The 24,653-nt window shown below is 40.5% G+C and overlaps 1 protein-coding gene across 6 annotated transcripts; it reads left to right on the plus strand.

Moving 5' to 3' along the window:
• Window positions 1–10,678: 10,678 nt before the first annotated feature.
• dclre1c (DNA cross-link repair 1C, PSO2 homolog (S. cerevisiae)) lies at window positions 10,679–21,598 on the plus strand. Of its 6 annotated transcripts, none has more exons than XM_067489863.1 (15): window positions 10,679–11,047; window positions 11,139–11,190; window positions 12,441–12,525; window positions 12,986–13,045; window positions 13,913–13,968; window positions 14,378–14,479; window positions 15,247–15,319; window positions 17,077–17,217; window positions 17,575–17,676; window positions 18,362–18,498; window positions 18,590–18,644; window positions 18,953–19,041; window positions 19,458–19,555; window positions 19,768–19,851; window positions 20,056–21,598. In XM_067489863.1, exons 1-15 carry the CDS (start codon window positions 10,939–10,941, stop codon window positions 20,700–20,702), a joined length of 1,890 nt encoding a protein of 629 aa, XP_067345964.1. In that variant the 5' UTR covers window positions 10,679–10,938; the 3' UTR covers window positions 20,703–21,598. The 6 variants fall into 6 exon arrangements, with proteins under 6 accessions (XP_067345964.1, XP_067345965.1, XP_067345966.1 ...); XM_067489864.1 differs by having other exon boundaries at window positions 10,955–11,047; window positions 11,139–11,903; XM_067489865.1 differs by lacking the exons at window positions 10,679–11,047; window positions 11,139–11,190 and having other exon boundaries at window positions 13,909–13,968.
• Window positions 21,599–24,653: the final 3,055 nt, after the last annotated feature.

Below are 24,653 nucleotides of genomic sequence, written 5' to 3' on the forward strand. Positions count from 1 at the left end.
TTGCTTATCTAACTGAGAGATAATGACTTTCAACAGATGGCATGTGTAAAAAACCTGCATATTCCCACCCTGCTGTCATCTGAACGATGCATTATTTCCTCCTGAATGTTGTACGTGCTCTGTTTCAAAGGCAAAGTGTCTCGGGCCCTGCTGAGAGGACAGATAGGCAGCAGACATAAATAATTCAAGCGATAGCAAGGGCAGGATACACAGAGGGTCCTGGGAGACTGGAAACCAGCAAATCTCACCAGTACTAGAGTGGTTATTTAGGCTGGCGTGGGAGGAAGGAGCTTATCTTAGCAGTGTCATATTCTGAGGTCTTTGGGAGCAGAATGGTTTAACACTGAGGAGAACGTCTGGCTGGATTAAGGCTTGCGGCTGTAATTGGCTGGGGGTTAAAAACCTGGATGGACAAATAGAAAAAAGAACCTGCAGCGATGTGCTTGAGGGGAAAGAGATGCAGCATGAATTTTGTTGGGTTTTTTTTTTCAGAGGGACCATTTGAAACATGCAGGTGGGTCAAGACATGAACACATTCTAATGTGCTGAGAAACGGCTTGAAGGAAACAATGGAGCAATGAATGAATCACGGAATTAATACAGTTACGAGTTGATTATTATGACTCATCTAGCAGCTCTCGAATCTGCTGCCAAGGATCCTCCATCCCCCTCCACTGGACTTAAAACGTACATCCCTCCTCCAGCAGCACTGAATGCTCTATATTTAGTTCTGCATTCAGCTGAAGTATAAATAACATGCCACAGCAGGCTGATGAGGTCTCCTGGAGAGTGTAAAAGTTTAGAATTAAGCAGGAAGCTTAATTAGCCAAAGCAAATGAGAGTGAAGCCCTGTGCAATGTACATGCATGCACACCGACCTGCCGTGGACGTGGAATACAGCTGTGCCAGTGTCTGAACCGGTCCAGGCCAGATGCTCACTGTAGGACTTCCATGTCAAAGATGCACAGAAAACCCTGCACACAGGAGAAAATCTCTTCAAGAGAAGACTTCTGCTGTGATAAGATAATGTAAACCAGGTGAATCCCAGTTTCATTGAACACATCTTAGAAATTGAGTTGGAAAAAGCTTTTTAAAAAATCCCTTCCTCAGATTTCAGGGGTATCACATGTCCTTCATCAGCAAATGAAGTTTGTTAGAAACAGATTTAATAATCAAGCCACATGATAACAATTTAACAACCAGCATCCTGTAAATGCCACAAAGGTTTTGCTGTTTGTGTGCAAACTGAGGGGGGTAAAGGTCCAGAATTCTGTGGAGAGTCTTTATCTTTAAGCACGATAAGTTAAAACTCATTAATGATTTTTATATTTGTTCTGTCCATTGTTCCTCCAGACTTTATACATTTGATGTCTCTGTTCTTCAGTCGTCTCTAGAGTCAAGACTCTGACACCCAGGGCTTAGATTATTGCCTAAGACTCCACTCTATCAGTCACATCTGCCATCAGCCTGGCTCAGCTCCATGGAAGATTTGAGTTTGATTCAATAAAGGAAATTGAGTTGCATTTGCTGTTTGTATCAGTCACGTAGAACCAACAGTGTTTGTTTTTTTTACCTTTCAAGCCATTCTTTAAACATGGCTGCTAAAAGGGTTCAGATGCTGAACTTGCTTTACAGTATTAAACTACATCACATCACAAATCGCATGTCCAACTGTGTGGAATAACTTAGAAGAGAGTTAATTAAGAAAAAAACAGGCACAGACATTTGTGACGGCAAAAAAAAGTCGTGTGTCTTTGTTCATTTAACAAACACAGAGGCAAATGGTTACTCTGCTGCCAGGCTGTCCAGTGGGTCTCAATGCTGGCTCACGGCTCAAGGATTTCCTGGCTCTAGACCAGCAAAGAGTTGCTGCTGCTCTGAAGCCAGTTTTCTGGGTTGAGAGCCTGTTCTTTGGCTGCGAGAACCTGAAAAACCGGTGGAAAGGGTTTTTTAAACAAAAGCCTTTTACAACTCTCCACATTAGCTTTTCTCAATTACTAAAATATGTTCAATGAAACTGGGATTGACTTGGTTTTCATCATCTCATCACAGTCTGCTCTTGAAGAGATTTCTTAAAGTTTTCTCCTGTGTGCAGGTTTTTCTGTGCCCAACTGTCTTTGACATGAAAGACCTACAGTGAGCATGTGGACTGGACCAGTTCAGACACTCGGTGTGGCTCAGCATTTGTACTGTTTTCCTTCTGTCATGTAAAGAATCCGGTTTTTATCATTTTAAAGTGAAGTCAGGGGGAAGTTTAATGACATTCACTTACACGTTTTACCCAAAGTAGAACCAGAGGAAGCAAGTTAAGGATCAGTGAAGGCAAAATCACTTAGAAACAGGCCAGGCTAGAATTTTCCTCCAGTCTCTTTGGTGGGCTAAGCTACCCGGCCCCTGGCGTCAGCTTCATACAGGTGCTTCTCTCAAAACAAGAAAGAAACTATCCACTTTCTTAAAAAAAAAAACAACTGATATCTAACAAATGTTCAGAAAAAACTAATTCAGAACTCCCAGTGTTATTCCATGTCTTGATTTCGACACCAAATCGAGACCCAGCGCTGAGAAGCTAAGTGCATTTAAAGCCCCGAACAACAGCAGCATGTAGCATAAAGGGCTGGACAATGTGGTGCTTCTTGAAGCCTCGGGGTTGAGAAGGTGCACACACTGTTTTTTCACGCACTAGCATTTAGTTTGGAGCCTCGTATGATGTTAAACTGAAGCCTCCTGTTCCTGTAGGAATGCGCTGATCCAAGCATTTGATAGCGGTCCACCCTTTATTGCCAATATTCAGCAGGGATCGCAGCTGGTCTCGCGAAAACACGTAGCGCTGAAAGTGATAGGATGAAGGGAAATCGACTCCCTCCTCATTAACAGTGTAAGAACGTGTGGAGAAGCAAAGGTCAGCCGCACTGGTCAAGCTGAATGTCTGAAGCCCAGAGTGAGGCCTGCTGAACACACACGTGGTGGGAGTTTCTCACAGGGCACGACTGTTGCTCAAACCTTTAAAGGCCACGTGATCCCGTCCAACGAGGAAGAACGGAACCGCAGCATCTCTTTGAAAAGGCCTAAATGACGTCCGTGCACAGCAGCAAAAGTGAAGTTAGCAGATCGTGTGCTGTCTGTTCTCTCCTTATTTCAAATTTTCTTTCATGCTTTGCTGCCCCATGATTTATTCATGACTGCTTTCTGGTTGGGGCCAACCTCACAGGAAAGCCTGGAGGTGAATCAATAAGAAGAGCGGTTCTCCCTCCTCTCTCCAATTGTGTTCTTCTCTCTTTCCTGCGGATGACTTATTTTGTTCTGTCAGCCGCTCGATTCAGAATGTCTCCTAACTCTGATGATTCAAGTACCAGAGAAAAAAGCTGCATGGTGAGACTCTGGGTTTTAAGATGACAGACACTCACAATCAATATGTTGAGGTAATCTGAGACTGTGCTCGGCTTATCAATGGATGCTGTGTGGGGGGGGGTTTGCTCCAGCAGATATAGTTCATCACACCTGACACTCAATGAAGTCCTGTTCAGGTGAGCACAGGTACGATTTCCATAATTTAATGTGAGTGAAAAAGGCAAAGTCCACCAAACGGCTTTAGCCTCTGCCACCTGTATTTCTACAACCCCGTTAGCATGAATTAGGAGGTAAAGGGCCCTGCATTGTTTTTGGTTGTCATTCAGTCTCTTCAAGTCATTTTTACATTTTATTTTAGTTTTTTTTTACAGTTTTTGTGTCCATTTTTGTTCTGTTGTGGTTACTTTTTTTAGGTGTTTAGATAGTTTGAGGTCATGGTTCCTAATGTTGAAGTCATTCTGCATCTCTTCCTTTTTGTTTCATGGTTGTTGTGCATCTCTTTGTGCTCGTTCAAGACAGTTGGGAAAAATCTAAAGTACCATGGGAGGTTCTGTGCCCGGCAGGTCTGTGCAGTAATCCAGGATCTATTTCTCCCATCCCTTGATTTTTGCAATTTAAAACTCAAGACATTCCATTTGAATTCATGGGATAAAAACAGTAGCTTCTGATGCAGTGATTCTTTGGTGGGATCCCTAAAAACTGGTGTTTCCACAGCAATTCTGTGAATACTGCTGCTGTCAGTGTGCATTCCTAGCAGTTATTCGATGCTAAAATATTCTGCTGTTTGACGGAAACCTAAGGAAACGCTGACTTCAGGATCGATCCGTGAGAGACAAAATAGAATAGACAAGTATAAAGTATGTTTAATGAAATCAAAAGAGGGGAACTTCAGGGTCTCTGTGGCTCCCACTCTGGTGTATATCTGAATTGAATGTGGTGACTCAGGAACTAAAACACATCCACACCTGCAGACCTGTGCAGAGACTGTTCAGATTTATCTTGCTGGAAAAGGCCATGTTATATTTAACTATTGCCACAGTTGACAATCCAGTTTTCTGTGTGGACAAAGTGGAGATTTAGTAACAGAGGCTCCATGAAAGAGTGAGTCAGCAAACAGGGTCACGTTAAGACATGGAAATGTGTGTGCTGTGGGTCAGGCAGGAAGAACTGGAGGTAGGAATGAGCCCTGCCACGCAGACACTGGAGAACTCTGTTAATAAAGTTCTGTACGTCCCCTATTATCTTTGTTCCTGCCATTAAATAGCAACTTGTCTGCACTTATATAGCGCTTTTCTACCTATGTGCACTCGAAGCACTTTACACTGCTTCTTAATCACACTCACACACTGGGAGCAACTAAGTTGGGGTTCAGTGTCTTGTTCAAGGACACTTGGACATGTGACCAGAGGAGCCGGGCATCCAACCTACAACTGAGATTGGTGGACGACTGCTCTAACTGCCTGCGCCACGGTTGCCCCATAAGTCAAAATTGCACCCTTTTGGTGCCAGACACCAAAATGGCAGCTGGTGAAACGTGTATTATTCTGTCATAAACATTTAGAAATGCTGGATTACAACTGTGCAAACATAGGATTTGGTTGGGTTTACACACACACACACATCAGGCTACGGCAGGTTTAGGCACTAATCAAACCTGGTTGGGTTTAGAAACAACATGCAGCAACAACACTTTGCCTTTGTCTCTTTTGCTTTGATGCTGTCAGGGTTTCTACAGTGAAACTAGTGGAAACAACAATACATGTTCCAGCACAACATAAAGGCTAAACGCAGCTCTCCAGTTGAGTAATTGATAGCATTAGTAAATGTTTGCCAAGGAGAAGTGGACGACCATGACAGAGTGTAATTGGTGCTTTGAGATGGTGATTTAATCTTTCTTATGAAGTGAGCGTTTGATAATGGAGCCTTTTCTCTGCTGTGTCTCATCCAAATGAAGGATATTCCAACCTGCGTCACCCACAGAGGTAATCGAGATAAGGGGTGTGCAAACTCTGAGAGTTAAATAAGTATTAAGACACACACTACACACACTTCTACCTCTCCCCCCTTCACCTGTACGCGAGTACAAGTTGACGCAAGATAGAGCAACCTGCAGGGAAACTTTGACGGTAGCAGAGACCATTCGTTTATCAGAAACCTTGGATTCACATCTCAGTGTGACGGCAGAAGACAGTGATGCTGTGTGTGAAAAAGATCGCACAAAATTCTCATTTTGTAAAGTACATAATCAGAAAACCTCTTCAATAATTTATGAGCTAATTAATCGATTAAATTAATCGATCAGTGAGCACATAGACTATGTGGACAAGTATTTGGCCAAATGTGTTAGTTCCTGAATTGAAGTGTTTCAATCAGACCTGTTGGCTCAGGTGTGTAATATCAAGCACCCAGCTGTGCCGTCTCCATTTGCAAAACGTTGTGATACAAAATGGCTCGTTACGGTGATAGAATGCCAACTTTGCAATAAGGTGGTTTGTGAAATTTCATCGCTGCTGGTTATTCCATGGTCACCCGGGTCTGGGTTTGGTGAGGCCGCGAGAACGTTACCTGGGTCGTTGCATTGAGCAAACTGTGAAGTTTGGTTGAGGAGACATGATGGCATGGGGCTGTTTTTCAGGGTTGGGGCTAGGCCCCTTATCTCCAGTGAAGAGCAATCTTAATTTTCTTAAATCTGCAGCTTTGTGGCTACACACTTGCAAAGGCCCTTTTCTATTCCGTTACGGTTGTGCCCCAGTGCAAAAAGCAAAGACGTGGTTTGACTAATTTGGTTTGGAAGAGCTTGACTGGCTCGCACAGAGCCCTCACCTCAACAATAGTTTTGTCTATAGAGTGTAACAACTGTATCACATGACAGCGATCAACATGAAACTACTGACTTCACCATGGAAAGGTTTTCTTTTCCTCTTGCGATTTGCTCATTGTTTGCGTCTTTGCATGTTGTTCATGGACCAGACTTTACCAAAATTAAAGAAACATCTCTCAGCACGTTGGATTTGGCCTCCAGGAGTTTGTTTTCTGCTTTGTCGTGTTGCTCCCCTTAAAATCTTACTGAACACTTCATGTTGTAGCTGCATGAGCATCTAAAGACAGAATCACATTCACAAACCATGCAACATATTTTAGTTTTGCAAAGCCCTAAAGTAGGCAAAAAGAAAAACACACACCTTTTTTTTTATTTATTTAAATTAGCCAAGGTCACACTCTGAAGTCAAATTTAAGCTGTCTTTCGTTCCCTGTCTCTTCCCAAGACGCACACACGCATGTTTACAGTGGGTTAGCCAGACATCTGCCGGGCAGGGAGGAGGTGTCTCCTAGCAACTGATCCATAGATGAAGCATTTGGTCAGCCAGCAATTTCCCGGAGCAGGGACACCGGCACAGCGTTGTGGTGGCTCAGATGAACTGACAACACGATGGAGGTCTGTTCTACAAAAAGACAGAAAACACTGCAGGATAGAAAGGAGGAGTTTAGCCTAAATCACAGTCGAGCCTGACAGACTGGACGAATGATGGTGCGCTGAATGACTTGGGGCTCTTATTATTCTTGGCAATGAGTGAAAATGGTGTCGTTGACTTCATCATGGCCCCGTCAAATGAATGCAGCACAGTAAAACAAAGCACTTCATCACGCGGGACATAAATTCCCCGGTCAGACAGATTTACATTGATTGAGCACATTGAGATGAGCTGAACACACCCCTTTAGGTAATAAAGTGCCACAGTCAATCACTCGTCAGACTCTCATCCCAGCTGGATTCCTGCCGTCGCGGCCTATCGGACAGGTTTTTCTGCAAGCTGTCCAACAATGCGCGGAGCCATGTGTGAATGCAGAGGAATGTTTGCAGGCACCAGGATCACAGGACGCACTGGCACAGCTGATTATAGGATGCAGCATTTCCCACAGCAGCATTCAAAAAAAATCTGCTGCTGTCGATTTATGTATTTGTACATAGTCAAACTTAACTTAGTTTGCTTCTCTTGCAATGTCTCTGAACTTCTGCATGTGACGCCCAGGGTTTGACCTGCTGTGAGTGTGTCACTTATGGAGCATATCTCGAATAAAAAGTCAGATGACACTTACTGCACAGGTATCCTGCCCAACTCAGGCCTGTCAGGACCTACATTTCCTCACTGTTGCTTGTAGATTGTGTTTGTCCCCTTTGGACAGATCCACACTGGCTCGCTGTGTCTTGGCTGTGGCAGCAGAGTAGAATCTTTCTGATTTACTCTGATTTCCTCACACTACCATGGGCGCACTACACCGAAAGGAGCCCCTGGGAACTCGTATGGCATTTAAAAGACCTTAAATTAATTTAAAAACCAATCTGAGCAGAAACTATTAACGCTCAGGCCCGTGCTCCACCCAGTCTCTTGTGCACACGGCTATAACACTGTACAGTTAATGACCGTTGTAAAAACGTACAAACAAAGGTTTGATGGATGACAGACATGTAGGTACGAGTATAATGGATAAGTATAATGAAACAGAGTGAGGCCAATGCCAACAGCTCCATCATCTTTTCTCTAACACCGATTGACGAGAAAAGTCACTAAGTTTGGCTTTAATAAAGTGAAAATAGCTTATTTATTCCCTTCGTACATTAGGAATCTACTTTTCTCAGGAGGTGTGGGGTTACTGTTTTCAAAAAGGGTTTGCAGGCCTATTGAGATTCGGACCAGAACAGAGTGTTTTTTGGGTCTAATCCAGAGTGAAAGAACAACCCTGTCTTTAAAGATCCATTCACAGGAGCCAAACCTCTATTGACTCTCTTTCCCCGTCTCTCTCTCAGTAGTCAATCTATAGCACTTTGGACCCACAGTGTATGATTATACCTGGGCAGACGAGCCAGGTCGCGAGCATCAGCAGGACCAATAGAGGCCGTTCACGCTCGCTTAGCTGGCCTGCAGTCCAGTCGGCTCATCCTCTGCAGAGGGAGGGACACGCCTCACAATTATCATCCATCAGTGTGATCTGCTGGGTCAGCCACTGTACAGATGAGTGCAATGAGAGCAATCTCATGCATTTACCTTCTCAACAAGACTTCAAACCCCTTCCAGAGGGCAGAGCACAAATTAGTGGGTCCCTGCCTCATTAAGCACAGTATTGTTGTGCTGCTCTGTTTGGCAGAGGTAGATTTTTGGCCTCTGTTAGCTCAGTGGAAACATAAAAGAAAGGGAAACGTTTCATAAGCCATGACTACGTTTGTCAGGATCATCAACACCACAGCATCATTAATAATGTCATTTTAAAGGGATCATCTATGTTGTATATGACACATACAAGACTTTAAATCCGTTCTTATCCCTGTTCTTGGGTTTTGCTGTATTTGTTTTGTGACCAGGCTGAGTATAGAGTGTGTGAGTGCTCCCTGAAAGCAGCACATTAAAGCAACGGCTTTCGGCTCGTCCCCTCAGGGGTCAACACAGCGGAACGTGTTCCGCACGTTGATTTGGCGTGAGTCACCTTGGTGCCCAGGTGGGGTCACACCTGGTGGGGTGGGATTCAAAGGCTCAGCCTTCTGCAATTCCAACTCAGCATGTATGACTACATTACCTTTATTTCATAGTTTCGGGTACTAGTTACTTTATTAAATTTTGAAATGATATCAGCTGCTGCTGCTGTTTCTGTTCCACACCAAGTCTCTATAGTAACGTACAAATACTAATTACTATGTTTTGTTTTGCATTGGATTTTTGCAGTTTACAGCCCAAATTTGAAAGGAGTTTTCAATAAAATCTTTTTCCCTTTTAAAAAGTTCAGTTTCGTTGGTGTGTAGAAGCCAACATATACTCTTTTACCGCTGCTAATTAAAGGCTCAATTAAAGAGGAGAAGAAATGAACGGTGAGTTTTTTCACCGACTCTAGTCATAAACGAAGTTTTTGAAAAGGTTTTACTGTCGAATCTTTACATGATTTAAACCTAAAAACACGTGAACATTTTAGATTTTTGCAGAAACTTTACTTATGAGGCACATTAAGAACAAATCTCGTCTAGATTTGTTATCAACAGCATCAAATCAAATAGTGTTTACACAGAAAAACTGAAGCCCTGAACAATCACTATGTAGCATTTAAGTAGTACATTTCAGGAGCACGTACTTCATCGTGAGAAAATAATTTGAAGTGGTACTTGTAGTTGTGGTGAGTACTTTTTTAGGCCCTCACCCACAACTACTGATTCCGCACTGATGAAAATGTCCTAAAATGAGAAGGACAATAGGCACTTAGAGCTTTTCAAGGGCAATTCCACCACCTTGAAAGAAAAACAAACAAAGATTAGAGACAAATGGTTAATTCAGACCCTGAGGGACAGTTGCATTTATTATATCTGATATTTGGCTGCTATTTAGAGGAAAAGATGTGTTGAGAAGCTTGTGGGTGTTTCCAAAACTATAATTGTCCTCCCAGGGGCCACAGAAGATGATTGTTCTGTTTTTAATCTATTTGCATGTCTTTATGAATTGTTCAAGCAGACCCGGACCTCTGACCTCTTGGCCCTCAGAACCACGTGAAAAGTGGATTTTGTTAGTTCATTAGAACTGAAGAGTATAATAATACTCTTGATCTGTATAACAGCGTTCAAAACAAAGGTACAAAGTCTTTAAAACAAGAGCTGCAGTCTGACTAGAAACAGCTGCACTGTTTTCATTAACTCCATAGTTGGTCTGTTACCACCATCTAGTGGGTTGTGGATAGTAGATCATTTTAGCGACACGCACGGGTTTCTGTGCCTGGTTAAACTGCTTGAGATGTGCACGGAACCAACAAGCCCACTGAAATGCAACAGTAGCGTGTAAAACTAAAAACACACGCACGAACTCTGCACCCACACGACGCACAACAATAAGACTGCAAACTTTAATGCGCAACACTATGCAGTGTCCTGTCCCTTCGGCCTGAGGGTGGGAGTGTGTGCAGTCCGTGTTGGATGTGGGGGTGGTCTTTGGGGATGGAGGCAGCCCTCACGCGGACTCTGGTAGAGGGCCTGCGTTCACCACCATCACATTAGTGCAGCCGCACCTCACGGTGCAGCAGCGGCTCAAGATGCTCTCAACAGTTGTGCTTTATTTTCTTGTCTGCTCTGGTTAGTGTTGCCTCGCAGATTTTCATTATTTTAATTAAAAATTGTGTCGAACCAGTTTATTAAAGCCACACTTGTGTCGACAGTCATTTTACTCCCAGTGGTTGCTAAGTAACGTCAGCTTTCTTCTTCTGTGTTGGAGGACACGACTCAGAACCTTCCGCTAGATGGCGCCAGAGGATGTGTCATCCGATTGGACTGTTAAGAGGCAGGAATGTGTTTAATTATCCTGGTGTTGTAGGAAAAGACGCATTTAAAGGCCAAACGTTTTATTATTCGGTCATATTATGAAATATTGTGAAATAGTGCAGGCACAGCAATTCAAGAACATCGGAGTAGATTTTAAATGCACCTGCGCGGCTGTAACGGGGAGGAAGAAGTCGTCATTCGGTGGGCGGGACAAACAAACGATGAGAACCAGCTGCGCGCCGCTTGATTAACACAATGTGCGAATAGTTTCAGAATCCATCTCCAAAGGTTTCGGTGTAAACATGAGTTCATTCGCAGGTCGAATGAAGGAGTATCCTACAATCTCTCTGGACCGGTTCGACCGGGAGAACCTACATGCTCGGGCATATTTCCTGTCCCACTGTCACAAAGGTGAGTTAGCCAGTTAGCTTCGAGGGTTGTTCGGTCTTCGTGGCGTTGCCGCTTTGCTCGCTGCTTACTGCGCTGTGTTCGTTCTCCACAGACCACATGAAGGGACTCAAAGGACCTTTGCTGAAGAGAAAACTGCAGTTCAGGTGACGAACGGACACCGTCAAAAATGAAAGGCGAACTAAATGATCCTGTTTCCAGCCGACGCCACAGTTTAGCATCCCTCGGCTGACACGTTAAGGTTTCTGCCCAAAAGGTTTTAACATTTAGATTTAGTGCCAAATAATGCGATGGTCAGAACGAGATTACAAAGAGAAATCGAAGGCGAAATAATTACGTTAAAGAAAATCAAAGTATATTTAAAACTAAAGACATGAAAACCTTGAGTTAGGTCAAAATATCCACATTTTAAAAGGTAAAATTAAAGTTATTTAACTATCTTCACATTATATGGCATTATCATTTGAATGGGGGAGATGCAAACTTAAGCCTAAACATGATGATGATGATGCTCTTTTGGGCTACGTCAAATGTTATTTCATCATCAGAAAAAATTCAAAAATGGTTAAGGGGGTGTATAAAAACTTTATTTACAACAATTCACAACAAAGTCATCTCAAGGCACTTTACAGAATAAAGCCAAGGCTACAAAGTTGTATAGAGAAAACCCAACAGTTCCCCCTTGAACAAGCTGTAGGCAACAGTGGAGAGAAACACTCCGTTTAACGGAACAAAGCTCCAGCAGACGCTGAGTGGGAAGTGCAGAGAAACCGTATCTTAGTTTTTACACTTTCCTCTTTCAAAATGAGCGAATGCAGACTTTAGCAGCCAACTGCAGTTCTACACTCCTCACAAACAGGTGGGGATATTTGACTTTTGGGTGAAATTTCAGAACCTTTACAGTTGAACCTGTCGCATAACATGTTCTGGATCAATGACAGTTTGTGTTTTAAACAGTCCTCATCACGACAGTGACATGTTCTGTCGTGGTTAAACCCACCACTGTCATTAGCTTTTGTTTCAGTAAATCATTTGACATGAAGATATTATCATAGCATGCTTCTACTTAAATGCCCTATTTTCATAATTTATCACTGGAGTATTAACTTTTTACATTTTGCATAAATTTTATCTGAAAGTTTAACATCCAAAAACAACTTTTTGGGAGTAGTGTATATTGTGAGAGTACTGAAAAATGTATCTTAATTTTTGGAATACTAGGTTATAATACTGTCTTTTTATTAAATAATTTTACTTTATGTGTGAGAAATTACAATAAGCCTTTTTTGTGATTGTTGTCATGACGAGCTTTTTCTTTTTTTAAAAAGCTCTTACTTCCTAGCTACTGTAATCAAAATGTAAATGGAAGCTGTGTATTCTCAACTTCTGCTTTCAGTCGCACAGTCAGACTCTACTGCTCCTTTGTGACCAAAGAGCTTCTGCTGAACAATCGGAAGTACGCGTTCTGGGAAGAATATATTGTAAGTGCCATCTGTTGCTTATTGCAGAGAGAAGCCACTGTGATAATCAAGTGTAGAAATGACAGTGTCATTGTAAACTGTGTCCTCTCATCCACAATCAAAGGTAATTGTGATTAAAAAGGAAACACTTTTCCTTTTCCCTCACTTTTTAAAAAAAAAAAAATGTGTTTTTAATTTGGCGAAAGCTCCATATCTGCTTTATGATTGAAATACAATTTCAGGTTTAGTTGAAATGCTTTACTTTGCTGCAGTAATGATGCAGTGCTGAATTTAACAACTTTGTATTGCTTTACAAAAATGATGTTTTTATATATCTCAACATTTTTAAACACATTGTTTGATTTGTTATAATCCTTCATTGAAGTCCATCATTCTTGTAATTGCATTCTGGCGTGCAAACGAGGCCATTTGTAGTGAAATTGGAATCTGCCTATTTCACCTGAAGAATAAATGTGCTTAGGTTCCGTTGGAGCTGGAGAGCCCAACCCAGATTTCCCTGGTGGATGAGTCGTCAGGAGAGGTAACGCTTATTATTTCTTGGATTGTTAGATTTCTAGTAATTGCAGGGATCACGCAGCAGCCAATAGGTCAACAGTTTGAATCTGACTCTGGTTGTGTTGATTGTGAGATCATTTCTGAATAAGGCTGCGTGATGTATCATTTCAGCTGCTCATTACAATGTGCACATCCTCAGACAGTGCAATGTTTTTTTGCTGCTCAATACAGACGGAAATGTTTTTTTTAATTGTTTTTCCAATTTTCAGGACTAATCTATAAAGTACGTCTGCCCCCACTTTTACTCTCTCTACAAAGTTCAAGAGCGCTATTTATTTTTTATCACAGCCGCACTTAAAGGATTGTTGTATCCTGTTCATCGTGCTACGTAGTAATTAAAACAAAGTGTGAAAGCTAGCAGCTAATGCTAGCGGGTGACGATCTGAGACTGGTAACACAGCAGGGCTGAACTGAGAGGAAGAGGGTCGTGCTAAATAAAAGCTGAATCGGTTGGAAGCTCGCAGTCATTTTGACTCCCCAGTTTGTCGGACTTTTGCTTTATAGTTCGATTGGCTTGGAAATAATTAGTGTCAGATCTTTTTTAAAACGGTGCTATGTTTGAGAATGAATGAATGAATGAAGGGAGGAAAGACAGAATGTAAAAGAAACATGTAGCACATTTTCATCACTAATGTAACAAACTCACCCAAATTATTCTAGAATGATTCATTCTTTTCTAATAGACCTATTAAAGATTTGTTTTTAATATAAAATATACATTATGTGAACCTATATCTATAACTTTTAATTGTATTTTTCTTTTCTGAATTGACCTCCAGTCATACATGTAGGTGTAAATTTAAACCTGTGTGTGTGTGTGTGTGTAAGACAGAGTGAAGAGATTGTGGTGACGTTGCTTCCTGCGGGTCATTGTCCCGGCTCTGTTATGTGAGTCAAAGCTTTGTTTTTTTTAATCTTTATTTTTTCCCTCAAGATAATGTTCAGAAAAACCTCCATCTGTAAATAGTTTTTACATATATGAGCAAATACAAAGAATTTTAACATTAATAGTGGGGAAAAAAATGTGGAGCTTATTGTCTTACAAAAGGTAAGTGCTGATTTGTAACATGACAGATAACTTTTTAATTCACACAACTGATATTTATCTACTGTCACGATCAGACATTAGAAACCCTCTAATTAAAAACCCTTGTTACTGCCCGTCTAGAAATGATCACATACTTTTGATCAGGATACTAGTGTTACATTTTATCCTGAGCTTCATTAAATCTCTGATCTTTTCTGGTGAATCCTTGATCAGAAATGAAAAAACATGAAATGGTTTTTGTGTGTGTAGGTTCCTGTTTGAGGGGTCCCGGGGAAATGTGTTGTACACAGGAGACTTCAGGTTTGCTGTTGGAGATGCATCCAGGATTGAGCATCTACACTCTGGCAGCAGGTCAGTCAATAATAGAACATGTAGAACAAATCAACATGGTGCAGATCATGACAGGAACTGAATGTGCAGTCAATGATTATTTTCATCATTTGTTTTTTTTTTTTTTTTTTTCTGGTACTTATTTATTTAGACTATGCAAAATGCTTGTGCTAATTTCCCACAACTCAATGTTACTCTCTCTCTATATATATCTATATCTATCTATATATCTATATATATCTATCTATATATCTATATCTATATCTATATCTATATCTATATATATATATATATATATATATATATATATATATATATATATAATTTTTTTTTTTTTTTTTTTTTTTGCCCAAAAGCTTCAAGAACAGATTTTTATAAAAATAACTGCAGATTAACAAATGGAGTAATTGTTGCAACTTTAAATGTACTTATTTTACCCACTTCTTGCTAAAGTTACAAGTTTTCTCCCTGCTGGTTCTGTCATGTTTATCCTTTTATGAATATACAGTGTAGACTTTGCATTAAACAAATGGAAAAAGTACCTAAAAATACAAATGCATCATGTGTTGGACTGTGTAGATCAGTAAATGTCAATTGATTTTTCCAAGTAGTTGTTAGCAATGGTTCTGAAAGACTGTGGTTAAAGAACCATGTTCTGCTTCATCAATCTTTTATCAGTTCCTTTCATTTTACATGATTGACACCTGCTTCCCTATGATTAAAGTGCTGTTCTTCTGTTTTGTGCCTGTTCAGTTCATCAAGTGACGCTGTGCTTTCGTGTTTCACAGGGTAAAAGATATTCAGAGTGTTTACCTGGATTCTACTTTCTATGACCCACGTTTTTATCAAATACCTACGCGGGTAAGTTTCTTTCTTTCCTTTAGTCATTCTGTTATTCTTTAGTTCTTTTATTTTAAGACTTGGTGTGAGATTCCAGGAATGTAAAGGCGCATTCCAGACAGGGATATTAAGCATATTTGTACAATTTACAACTTTTTATGAGTAAATGCATATAGCTGCCAGTTCATTAAGTGCACATAGATAAACATTATCCAGTACATTACATCTTTACTGCCATAACTGATGATGTCACAATCATACAGATGTATTTATTTTCTACACATAATGCAAACAAAAAACAGTGCAAACATTTTCTGCTCTTTTTTTTTTTTTTTTGGTTAAACTCGGGCACATTAACAAGGACACACAGGTGTAATGCAACATGCACATTGCATGACACCAGGCTGCAGCTGAGTATGTAGGCTGACAGAATGTTCTAACATGGAGTGATGCTTACGTTTTGTTTTAGTTTGCACTGTTTCACGGCTTCATAGTTACTCATTTGTACAGTTTAAAAAAAATACAAAAAGGTTATGAAGCAGCTTCTTATTTCACTACACAGTTAGAAGTGCTTACACAGTCTGTCTGTGTCGTGTCTGTGCATGTAAGAGGCTTTAGCTGGTGAACAAATGTTTGGTGGGACAGATGCTCATAGCTAAACGAATTCAAAGAAGCTAATTGTTTATTTGTCTTCCTTGAACACTGGATTATGATTGGGATGGATATTTCCTCTGGCAGCACAGTGGTGGAGGGGTTCACACTGCTGCCTTACAGCTAGAAGGTGGTGGGTTAGCATCCCCAGCGGTCTGTGGCCTTTCTCTGTGGGGTCTGCATGCTCTCCCCATGCTTGTGTGGTTTTTGTCTTCCTGATGCTATTGTACATCATAAGAAAGACCTGCAGATATTAAAATGTAAAACTGAAAACCTACTAATGAACAAATATCCACATAGTTGAATATTCAGGTTCAGTCCTAGTAATTGCTACACATGCCTCTGTGTGTCCTGCTCTTCTTTTTTTCTTTCTCCTCTCTCGACCTGTTGCACACCTGAGTGTGCTCGGATGGAGGGTGAGGGGATAAAAAGGAGGCAGGAAGTGGGAAGAGAACACATGTACACACATAGGCAGCTGCACTTGTGGTAAGGAGCTTTCTCCTTCCCTTTCTTTTCTCCCCAAGCTGATGATTCTCTACTCTGTTCACATGTAGGTGCTGGGGTTTAATGTTAGTTTGGGCTGCAGATCACCGGGAGTTCAGTTAGTTGATGGGGAGATGCCAGGAGCCACGGCTCACTGCATTGTTGGACCTCCATCTTCTCCTTGCCTTGTTCTGTTTGGCTGGAGTCTCCAGTCCTCTATTTTTGTGGTTTCTTTATTACCAGAAGCTTTTTATTACAAAGCTTGTGGGTTATGAGTTAACTTACTGGCGTCTTTCTTCGTATGTTGCATCTTCCAATCCACAGGAGTGTTTTTCTAGTTATGGTTGAGTTTCCTTTATGAATGGAGGGCGTTTCAGTAATATGGAAGTTCAGTTCTGAATCTTATAATCTTATCGATTACATGATTGTTGTAATTAACTGTATTAATTTGCTTTGGTGCAACTAAGGAACCTGAATGTAGGAAAAAAAAAGGAACATTGTGATTGTAATGACAAATTTATTGATGGAACTTGTAAGATCATTAAAAGGTGTGAAATGTAATGTTTACTCTGTGTTTCAACCATGTTATTGGTAACGATGTGTAATAAGGCATTTTTTTGGGGGGGGGGGGTGTTTGTATGTAGGAGGTCTGTCTGAGCGGTATCTTGGAGCTTGTTGGAAACTGGATCAGTCAGAGTTCTTATCATGTCGTGTGGCTCAACTGTAAAGCTGCGTATGGATACGAATACTTGTTTACCAACCTGGGAGAAGAGTTCAACACACAGGTGAGTTAACTTTGTCTTAATAGGGCTTTTAACATTAAAGGGAGGTGGGGACTGAAATATTCACTGTGCTCCACTTTATTTTTATTAATTGGTCCAGATTTAAATTGCAGGATGTATTGTGTAATAGACTTTTAACAAGATAAACGATGAGACAGAAGCCTCCCAAGCAGGGAGTTCATGGAGGCAGTAATGGTCCTTTTAATCTGATGGCTGCAGTTTGAAATTATGACTCTTAGCAGTGACATTTTGGTGCAGCCATACGTGAATTCATAAGAGTAATGCTCATATTTTTAGACCCACTGTAACTTAAACATTGATGAATTATATTTGATGTCCATACATATGGTTTTCCTGCAGATCCATGTCAACAGCCTGTCCATGTTCAAGAGGATGCCAGAGATCCTGAGTTATGTGACGACTGACCGCAGGACCCAGATTCATGCCTGTCGACACCCTAAGGTCACTACACACTCTCACATAAACTCATATCCAGGCTCTCGGGTTTTGTTTCTGTGGGGGTTAAATATTAAAATTATTGAATTTATTTAGAATCATGTTGTAGATATTTAGGTTGTGCTAAACAAGACAAATGTAATGTGGTGATAAAACCTAGAAAAGTAATGTTTAAAAATATTCCCTCATTGATAAGTGGTGTGTGCTATTTAAAACTAACACTAAAGCTGCCAGTACATGAGGCGTCTCAGTCTAAGACTTTCAGTGTATAGCTCTAATACTTTGACTTAGATTGTTGCTGCCTTGTACATCACTTGTAAGTCGCTTTGGATAAAAGTCTTTTCTCTAAAAAGCGAATCAAAAAAGCGACAGTGACTAAATGTAGATGCTGTGGTTGTACGTGTGTTATAGTTTCTGGGCCACTGTCACTTGGAGGGGAAAGTGTTTCATAGAAAGCTCGCTGAACTCTTCTTGTTTCATTTAAGATGTACTGCTTTTCTGGATAAGTGAAGATTAAATGTATTGCAGTGATCTTTAAAAGGCGTTAATTTAAGCTGTCTGCTGCTGAATACTTGTAAGAAATGTGATCCAGAACGTTACAGGTCTGACAAAGGGAAATTGCAAAATCACTTGTATATGTTGGGAATATCTACCTCAGTACAGTAATATCTGACAAGTTATTTTTGTGTAGGATGAGGAGTATTTCCAAGGCAACAGGTTGCCATGTGGGTGTACAGCTACAGACGGGACTCCTCTTCGTATCATCAGCATCAAACCATCCACCATGTGGTTTGGAGAGAGAACCAAAAAAACAAACGTCATAATAAAGTAAGATCAGTTTCTATTTGTGGACATGTTACTCCTGCTATGGAATGGATTTATGATTAATAAGGGACATTATGTGTCTGTTTCTTTCCAGAACTGGAGCCAGTTCCTTCAGAGCCTGTTTCAGCTTCCATTCCTCCTACTCTGAGGTACTTTACTGGTTTTAATTTTAACTAAAATAATATGACTGTGATCTTTTCTGCTGCAATATGTTCAAACCTTCAGTTTGGCAAAAAAAAGAGAGACATGTCACATTGGGTTGTAGTTAACCACTTTATTAACAAAACAGTTTGTGGGTTAAAGAACACAGTCACAGAAATTGATGTTAGGTGCAGACTTAGTCCAGAATAATCTGATCTGCTGTAAAAAACAGATGCATTTGTGATTATACATTTTAATAACTTGTAATCATTTCCACATGTACACTGATGCTCACAATGTTCCTCTTTATTTTTAGATTAAAGACTTCTTGTCACATCTTAAACCAGTCAACATCTACCCCAGTGTTATTCCTATCGGCCGGACACTGACTGAGGTTTCACAGATGTGAGTGAAGTTTTGTTCCATAATTTATTCTGCAACATTTTCTCAAATGGAAGTTCAAAATTGTCCATTTGTAGCTTTAAGGGTGTTAATTGTGTATGTTTTGCGATCGGCCCTTAAAGCGTTCGACTTCAACCTTCACGTGTGTGGTTGCATGTTCTCCTCATCCTTGTGTGTCACACACGTCCCAAGACTTTGATAGATTTCTAGTCTTTGACAGACTGTAAAGGTGAGGACAGCATGGACTACATCAGTCCAGTGTTCGGGGGAGGATAACTTACCTCCCACTGAACATGTGACAACAGGACCTTTGCTCAATTCAAAATTTAAATCAGTAAATAAGAACAGTCTGAAATCATAAGCATTTGATCAATTTATTGTAATGTAAACTACTCAAAGTAACATCACTGTTTGTTCAGGTTGAAGCTGATGTGCAGGAACCAATCTGATCAGGCAGCTTTCGTTTACAAACCCCTGGGAGTCCTCAAACGCAGCAGGGTGGAGCGACCTACATATGGTAAGACACAGGACATACACGCAACCACAACAGCAGCATGTAGTTTGTGTTCAGCACATTTACACTTGTGAAATGAGGAGGTAAATGGTTTGATTAGTCTAATGCATGTCAGCATATCACCTATTGTCTAAATGTCAATTTGAGTGTTATCTGAAGACATTTGGGACATTTTGTAGTCACTAACCTGACAAGTTCTATTTCTCTCTGTTTAGATTCAGACAGTGAAGAGGACTTGTTTGACAGTCTGGATCTGGCACCAGTGAGGAGGAAGATGATGATCCAAGAAGTGATAAAAGGTAAAGCAGCTAAACTGGAAAAGTGCTTAAGTAACTAAAGAGCCAAATATTAGATTGAAAGCCTTACAAGTAATTGGTTGAGTTTATGCTCGACATCAATGCTTCAGTTGTAATAAGCAGTTTTTTTCTAACAGGAAACTAGCTAATGTCACTTAATAATCAGAAGTGTATCACATTATTTCCCTAAACTGTCTCTTTTTTTAGCGACAAGACAAAGTCCTCAAAAAGCAGCGTCCTCTCTGTCTGAGGAGGAGCCTTTATTGGTGGCAGTCACTGACACACAGTCTGTAGCCCACAACTACGTAGACTGCACCGAGTCCAATGATGAAGACGAAGACAATGAACGGGAGGCGGAACCAAAACTGGATGTAGGTAATGAGGCAACAAAAGAAAAGATGGAGGAAAGCAAAAAGTCTAATAGTCCAAAATGGGAAGACTTCTTCACCACAGAGATGCTGAGTGACAGCCAGAAAAGCCAATCACAATCCTGCTGCTCTACCACCTCCCCCTCCAGGATGACCGGGTCACAAACACCAGACCTGTTCAGTGACGAAGAAACTCCTAACAATGAGGAGAACTTCAGCCTGACTCTGTCCGCCTCTCAGAACACGGACTTACCTGACACAGAGCTCCTCCAACCAGAGCAGGAACGAGGAGATGAACGGACCACTGGTCTGATCCTTCCATCAGAGCGCGAGGAGCTGTCAGGGTCTCAGGCATCTTCAGACTTTGACATTCCCTGCACACCAGAGTCAAAGGTGCCGCAACCCGACGAACTGTTCCAACTGTACAGGAAGCTGGCTTCAGGAGAGGAAGTGGTCATCAGAAAGGGAAGTCAGGGCTCTGTGTGATGGAGACACAATGAAAAGAACACTTTAAACAGCATCCAACCAAAAGCTGCAGCTTTTCGAACATTGACCACCTGCATATTTTTAGGCTCAGCTGTAGTTAATTAAAGGATTATTGTCATTTTCTATATTTAGAGCCTGGATTAGCTTATTAATCTGTGCACTACTGTCCAAAAAAACCCCAGCAAGACTAATTATCATTCTAATACCTTTTAGAACAGGTCTACAGCACAGAAAAACAAGCTAATGCAGGCTGCAGATTAAGTTATTCAGTAATAAAGCTACAAGTGAAAGTTTTAAAAATGTATGTTCTCAAAGTGCAAAAAAAGGTTTTAATGCGTTTAAACTTACCTCAGGAGAAGCTCTGGAACAGCATGCTGGCCATCATTACGAACTCCATAGTATTAGCAACGAGATGACAATCTGAAGTGAAGCTTCCCCCAAGTGATGTCAACTGGAGGCTGCTTTTCTTTTAAGGTAGAAGCAAAAGACAAGTTCTACATCAGTGAATGCGTCTTAACCAGTCAAGTTTACATTCAAACAAGGATCTGATTAGCAGCACTAGTTAATTCCTTGACCTAACTCACATGCTGGCAGTCTGCTGTTTCACATGTACACAGCACCTCCCAAGCTTCAGTCTAACCTCTAAACCACACAGACCTCAGTATGTAGAACATCTCACACACACACACTTCATTCCTGTGCACATCTGAACTCTTTACTTTTTCAGTCTGGATCAACTTGTATGTCCCTATTAAAAATGTGATTTCAGCTACACAGGATATGGTTTAATCATTGAACGATTATTAAAAGGAATAACTTTCAATGTTTTGAAATATTTACTGGTTCTAAACTAACGCAACAGTCCTGTAATAAAGACGATGTTCAGTTTAAAAGGATTTGGTTTTGCTGCTGTTGAGTATGTACATCATTTAAATGAGGCTAAAAAGTTAAACCTTGCTGAGTAATTCAGTTGATCATCATCATGTTTACGAGGGAGAATTTACTGCAGAGACATGACGACGTGGTGACCAGGAGACTGTTTCACCGCCTCGTGTTCTTTTGGCTTAAAAAAGTGGCACTAAACCACAGTGGACTGTAGCCAACAAAGTTCACCATAGTGTGACAAGAACTGTGGCTTAATATGCAGCAGGGTTTTAAAACCTAACGCCAGGAAATAAGTGTCTTTAGATGTTGGTTAATGAAAACTAAGTATAGAGTTATAACATTTAGTCAGCTGACAAAAGCATCATCAACACTAAATTCTTTATGCCTCAGGAGGATTAAATTTAATTAGAGCATAAAATGTTAAAGTAGTGGAATTTTAATGTTACAGCATCTGAACTGCAACAGCCAGACATTCAGCAGGACAAAGACTCAAATCCTTCATGTGTGAACATGCAGAGTCACTGACTTACCTCCAGGTATCGCAGTCACAAAATTACATCCATAAATCTGTGTAGAAGAAAAAAAAGAAAATGGAAGATTAGTTATTTGTCTTTTTAACAGATACAATTTGCCAAAGTGACAACAACCACAGAAACAGAACACGAGCACCTGCCTGTAGTCGACGTTACATCAGCACATTTGATGAACTTTCTCAGGGTTTTGGTCTCACTGGTTCCCAGACAAGTCTACAATTTGAGAATGAGAAAAAAAAAAAAAAAACTCTTTGACTGTTCAAGGAGCAACAGCTCCTCCTGTAGGGAGAAAAACTCAGGTACATGAACAACTCACCCACTGAACCATCTGCTCTGAATGAGGTGACGTCATGATAAAGACTTCATCAGTGCCCAGCCCCTCCCAGATTTACTCCTTATGACATTACAACAAGTTCAAATGCTACAAAACCTATTAAACAGAAATTGTTTTGGAACATTTTTACAGAAAAAAAAAAAAAAGTCACTGTGACTTTGATAGAAATACTGTACAGTCCTGACTGATCCATTTTTCTTCAACTGTTGCTAAATAAATAAAACTCTGCTGACAGAAGCAAAAATTAAATGACTAATTAAAACAAATGGACATTATACAAATTATTCTTTTGAATTACAGTAAAGTTTAACAAAGTAAATGGTAAATGTTCTGCACTTAAATAGAGCTTTTCTACCTATTTGCACTCAAAGCGCTTTACACTGCTTCCTATTCACACAGTCACACACACACCGATGGGGGAGCTGTTATGCAACTGGCCAACACTCACCAGGAGCAACTAAGTTGGGGTTCAGTGTCTTGCTCAAGGACACAAGGAGATTGGTGGACAACCGCTCTACCTTCCTGCATCCTGAAGTCCTAAAGTCTTAGTTTAAAACTAAAATTGTCTTGGTTTTAATCTCAGTAAATTTGATCTGCTGTTAGTTTAAGCCCCAATACACTTAAAAATTAAATGTCAAGTTTCAACTTTAGTTACTGATTTATCTGTTCGTTATTTCTCACTTAGGTTTGTTTCATCACATCAATCCAAAGTCAGTAAAATAAAAAAAATACGACTTCTGCTGATCGACTGATGGCAGATCTTGAACACACATCTACAATCTGTAGTCATCTAGTATGGGAAACATCGCATGAGGGGAAACATAAATGCAAACTCCACTCACATGTAAAACATGACTTTCATAACGTTCCTGTTTAAATCTCTAATGCTAAGATGTTTGACGTCATCACAGTAGTGCGAGTGTTTTAAAAATCCCAAACAAGTAAAGCTACATTTACTATCATTTTTATCAAGATTGAAAATGAAGACAGTAAAACCAATAACCTGTTAGTTGCTCTCAGGGTTTAGTAACTTTCCACCGCGTTTGTGGCTTTTAGCTTATTGGCTGCTACGGACGACAAAAAACGCTACTTAGATTTGTCAGGGACCATCTTCAGCAGCGCATTAATCCACGTTCGGTGTGATGCTCTGCTGAGACCTTGTGACCAATGGTGATGCAGAAACACAGCAGGGTCTGTCAGTTGACACAGAGAGACCCCACCACAATCAGATCAGTGTTCAACTGGTTAGAAGTGATCTGGTTTCATCTTTAAGTTCATGTGAACCGTTTCTGTAATATTGTCTCTTTTTACAAATCGGCTTTAAACACAAAAATTTTTTGTTCCTAGACAGTTTGCTATATTCACTATATTTGCACTTATTTAATTTTGATTATTTTACTATAACACTGACGATGAAAGAACATTTATACCAGCTGAATGCGCATTGTGCTTATGTTGGCTTCAGGTTACGTTTGTGAACATACAACCATTTCTACTCCTGTTGAAACTCACATCAGGCAGCTGAGAGCTTTTATTTTGAAGGATGCGTGTGAAGAACACTTATACGCTGCTGTTCACGGTTTTAATCCAATTTATTCCTGTGGTTTTCATATTTTTGCAGGGGGCCACTGTCAGCTTCACATATTAAGTGACTGACCTCATGATTTTAAACGACACTGAATCAGATTTATTTTCCAGGGTCTCACTCCAAATTAGCTTGTGATCGTTTCCTGGAATTACTGAAACTACATTTGCCAGTTATTGAGAAAACATGAAATATCCTTTAAAGTAAACAACACCACACACGGGAACATGCACAGACTCGTCTCTTCATTAATAAAATTACAGTCCTCACAGCAGCCTCCTGAGGGACATCGCGTCTCCGTGGAGGACATTTAATTAAAAACACACCAAATATAAAGCACCTGTTGTGGTAATTATATACACAGTACTTCTATACATACACAACCATGTTCAACACGTACTGATGTCTTTGGGCAACACACTGAACCCCATAGCTTGTCCTAGTGTCTGCTGCTTCATTTGTACGACGCTTTAAATAAACCTGTCGCCTAAATGACTCATTCTAATTGTAACAACTGCACTAGATGAGCAGACTGGAGTCACCAGCTCAGTGCGGACAGATTGATGCTGCCAAGGCTAAAAGACTTTGGGAAGAGATGCACAATGACCGAGAAG

This window comes from Channa argus, chromosome 21, assembly GCF_033026475.1.
Source record: "Channa argus isolate prfri chromosome 21, Channa argus male v1.0, whole genome shotgun sequence".
NCBI classification, from domain to species: domain Eukaryota; kingdom Metazoa; phylum Chordata; class Actinopteri; order Anabantiformes; family Channidae; genus Channa; species Channa argus.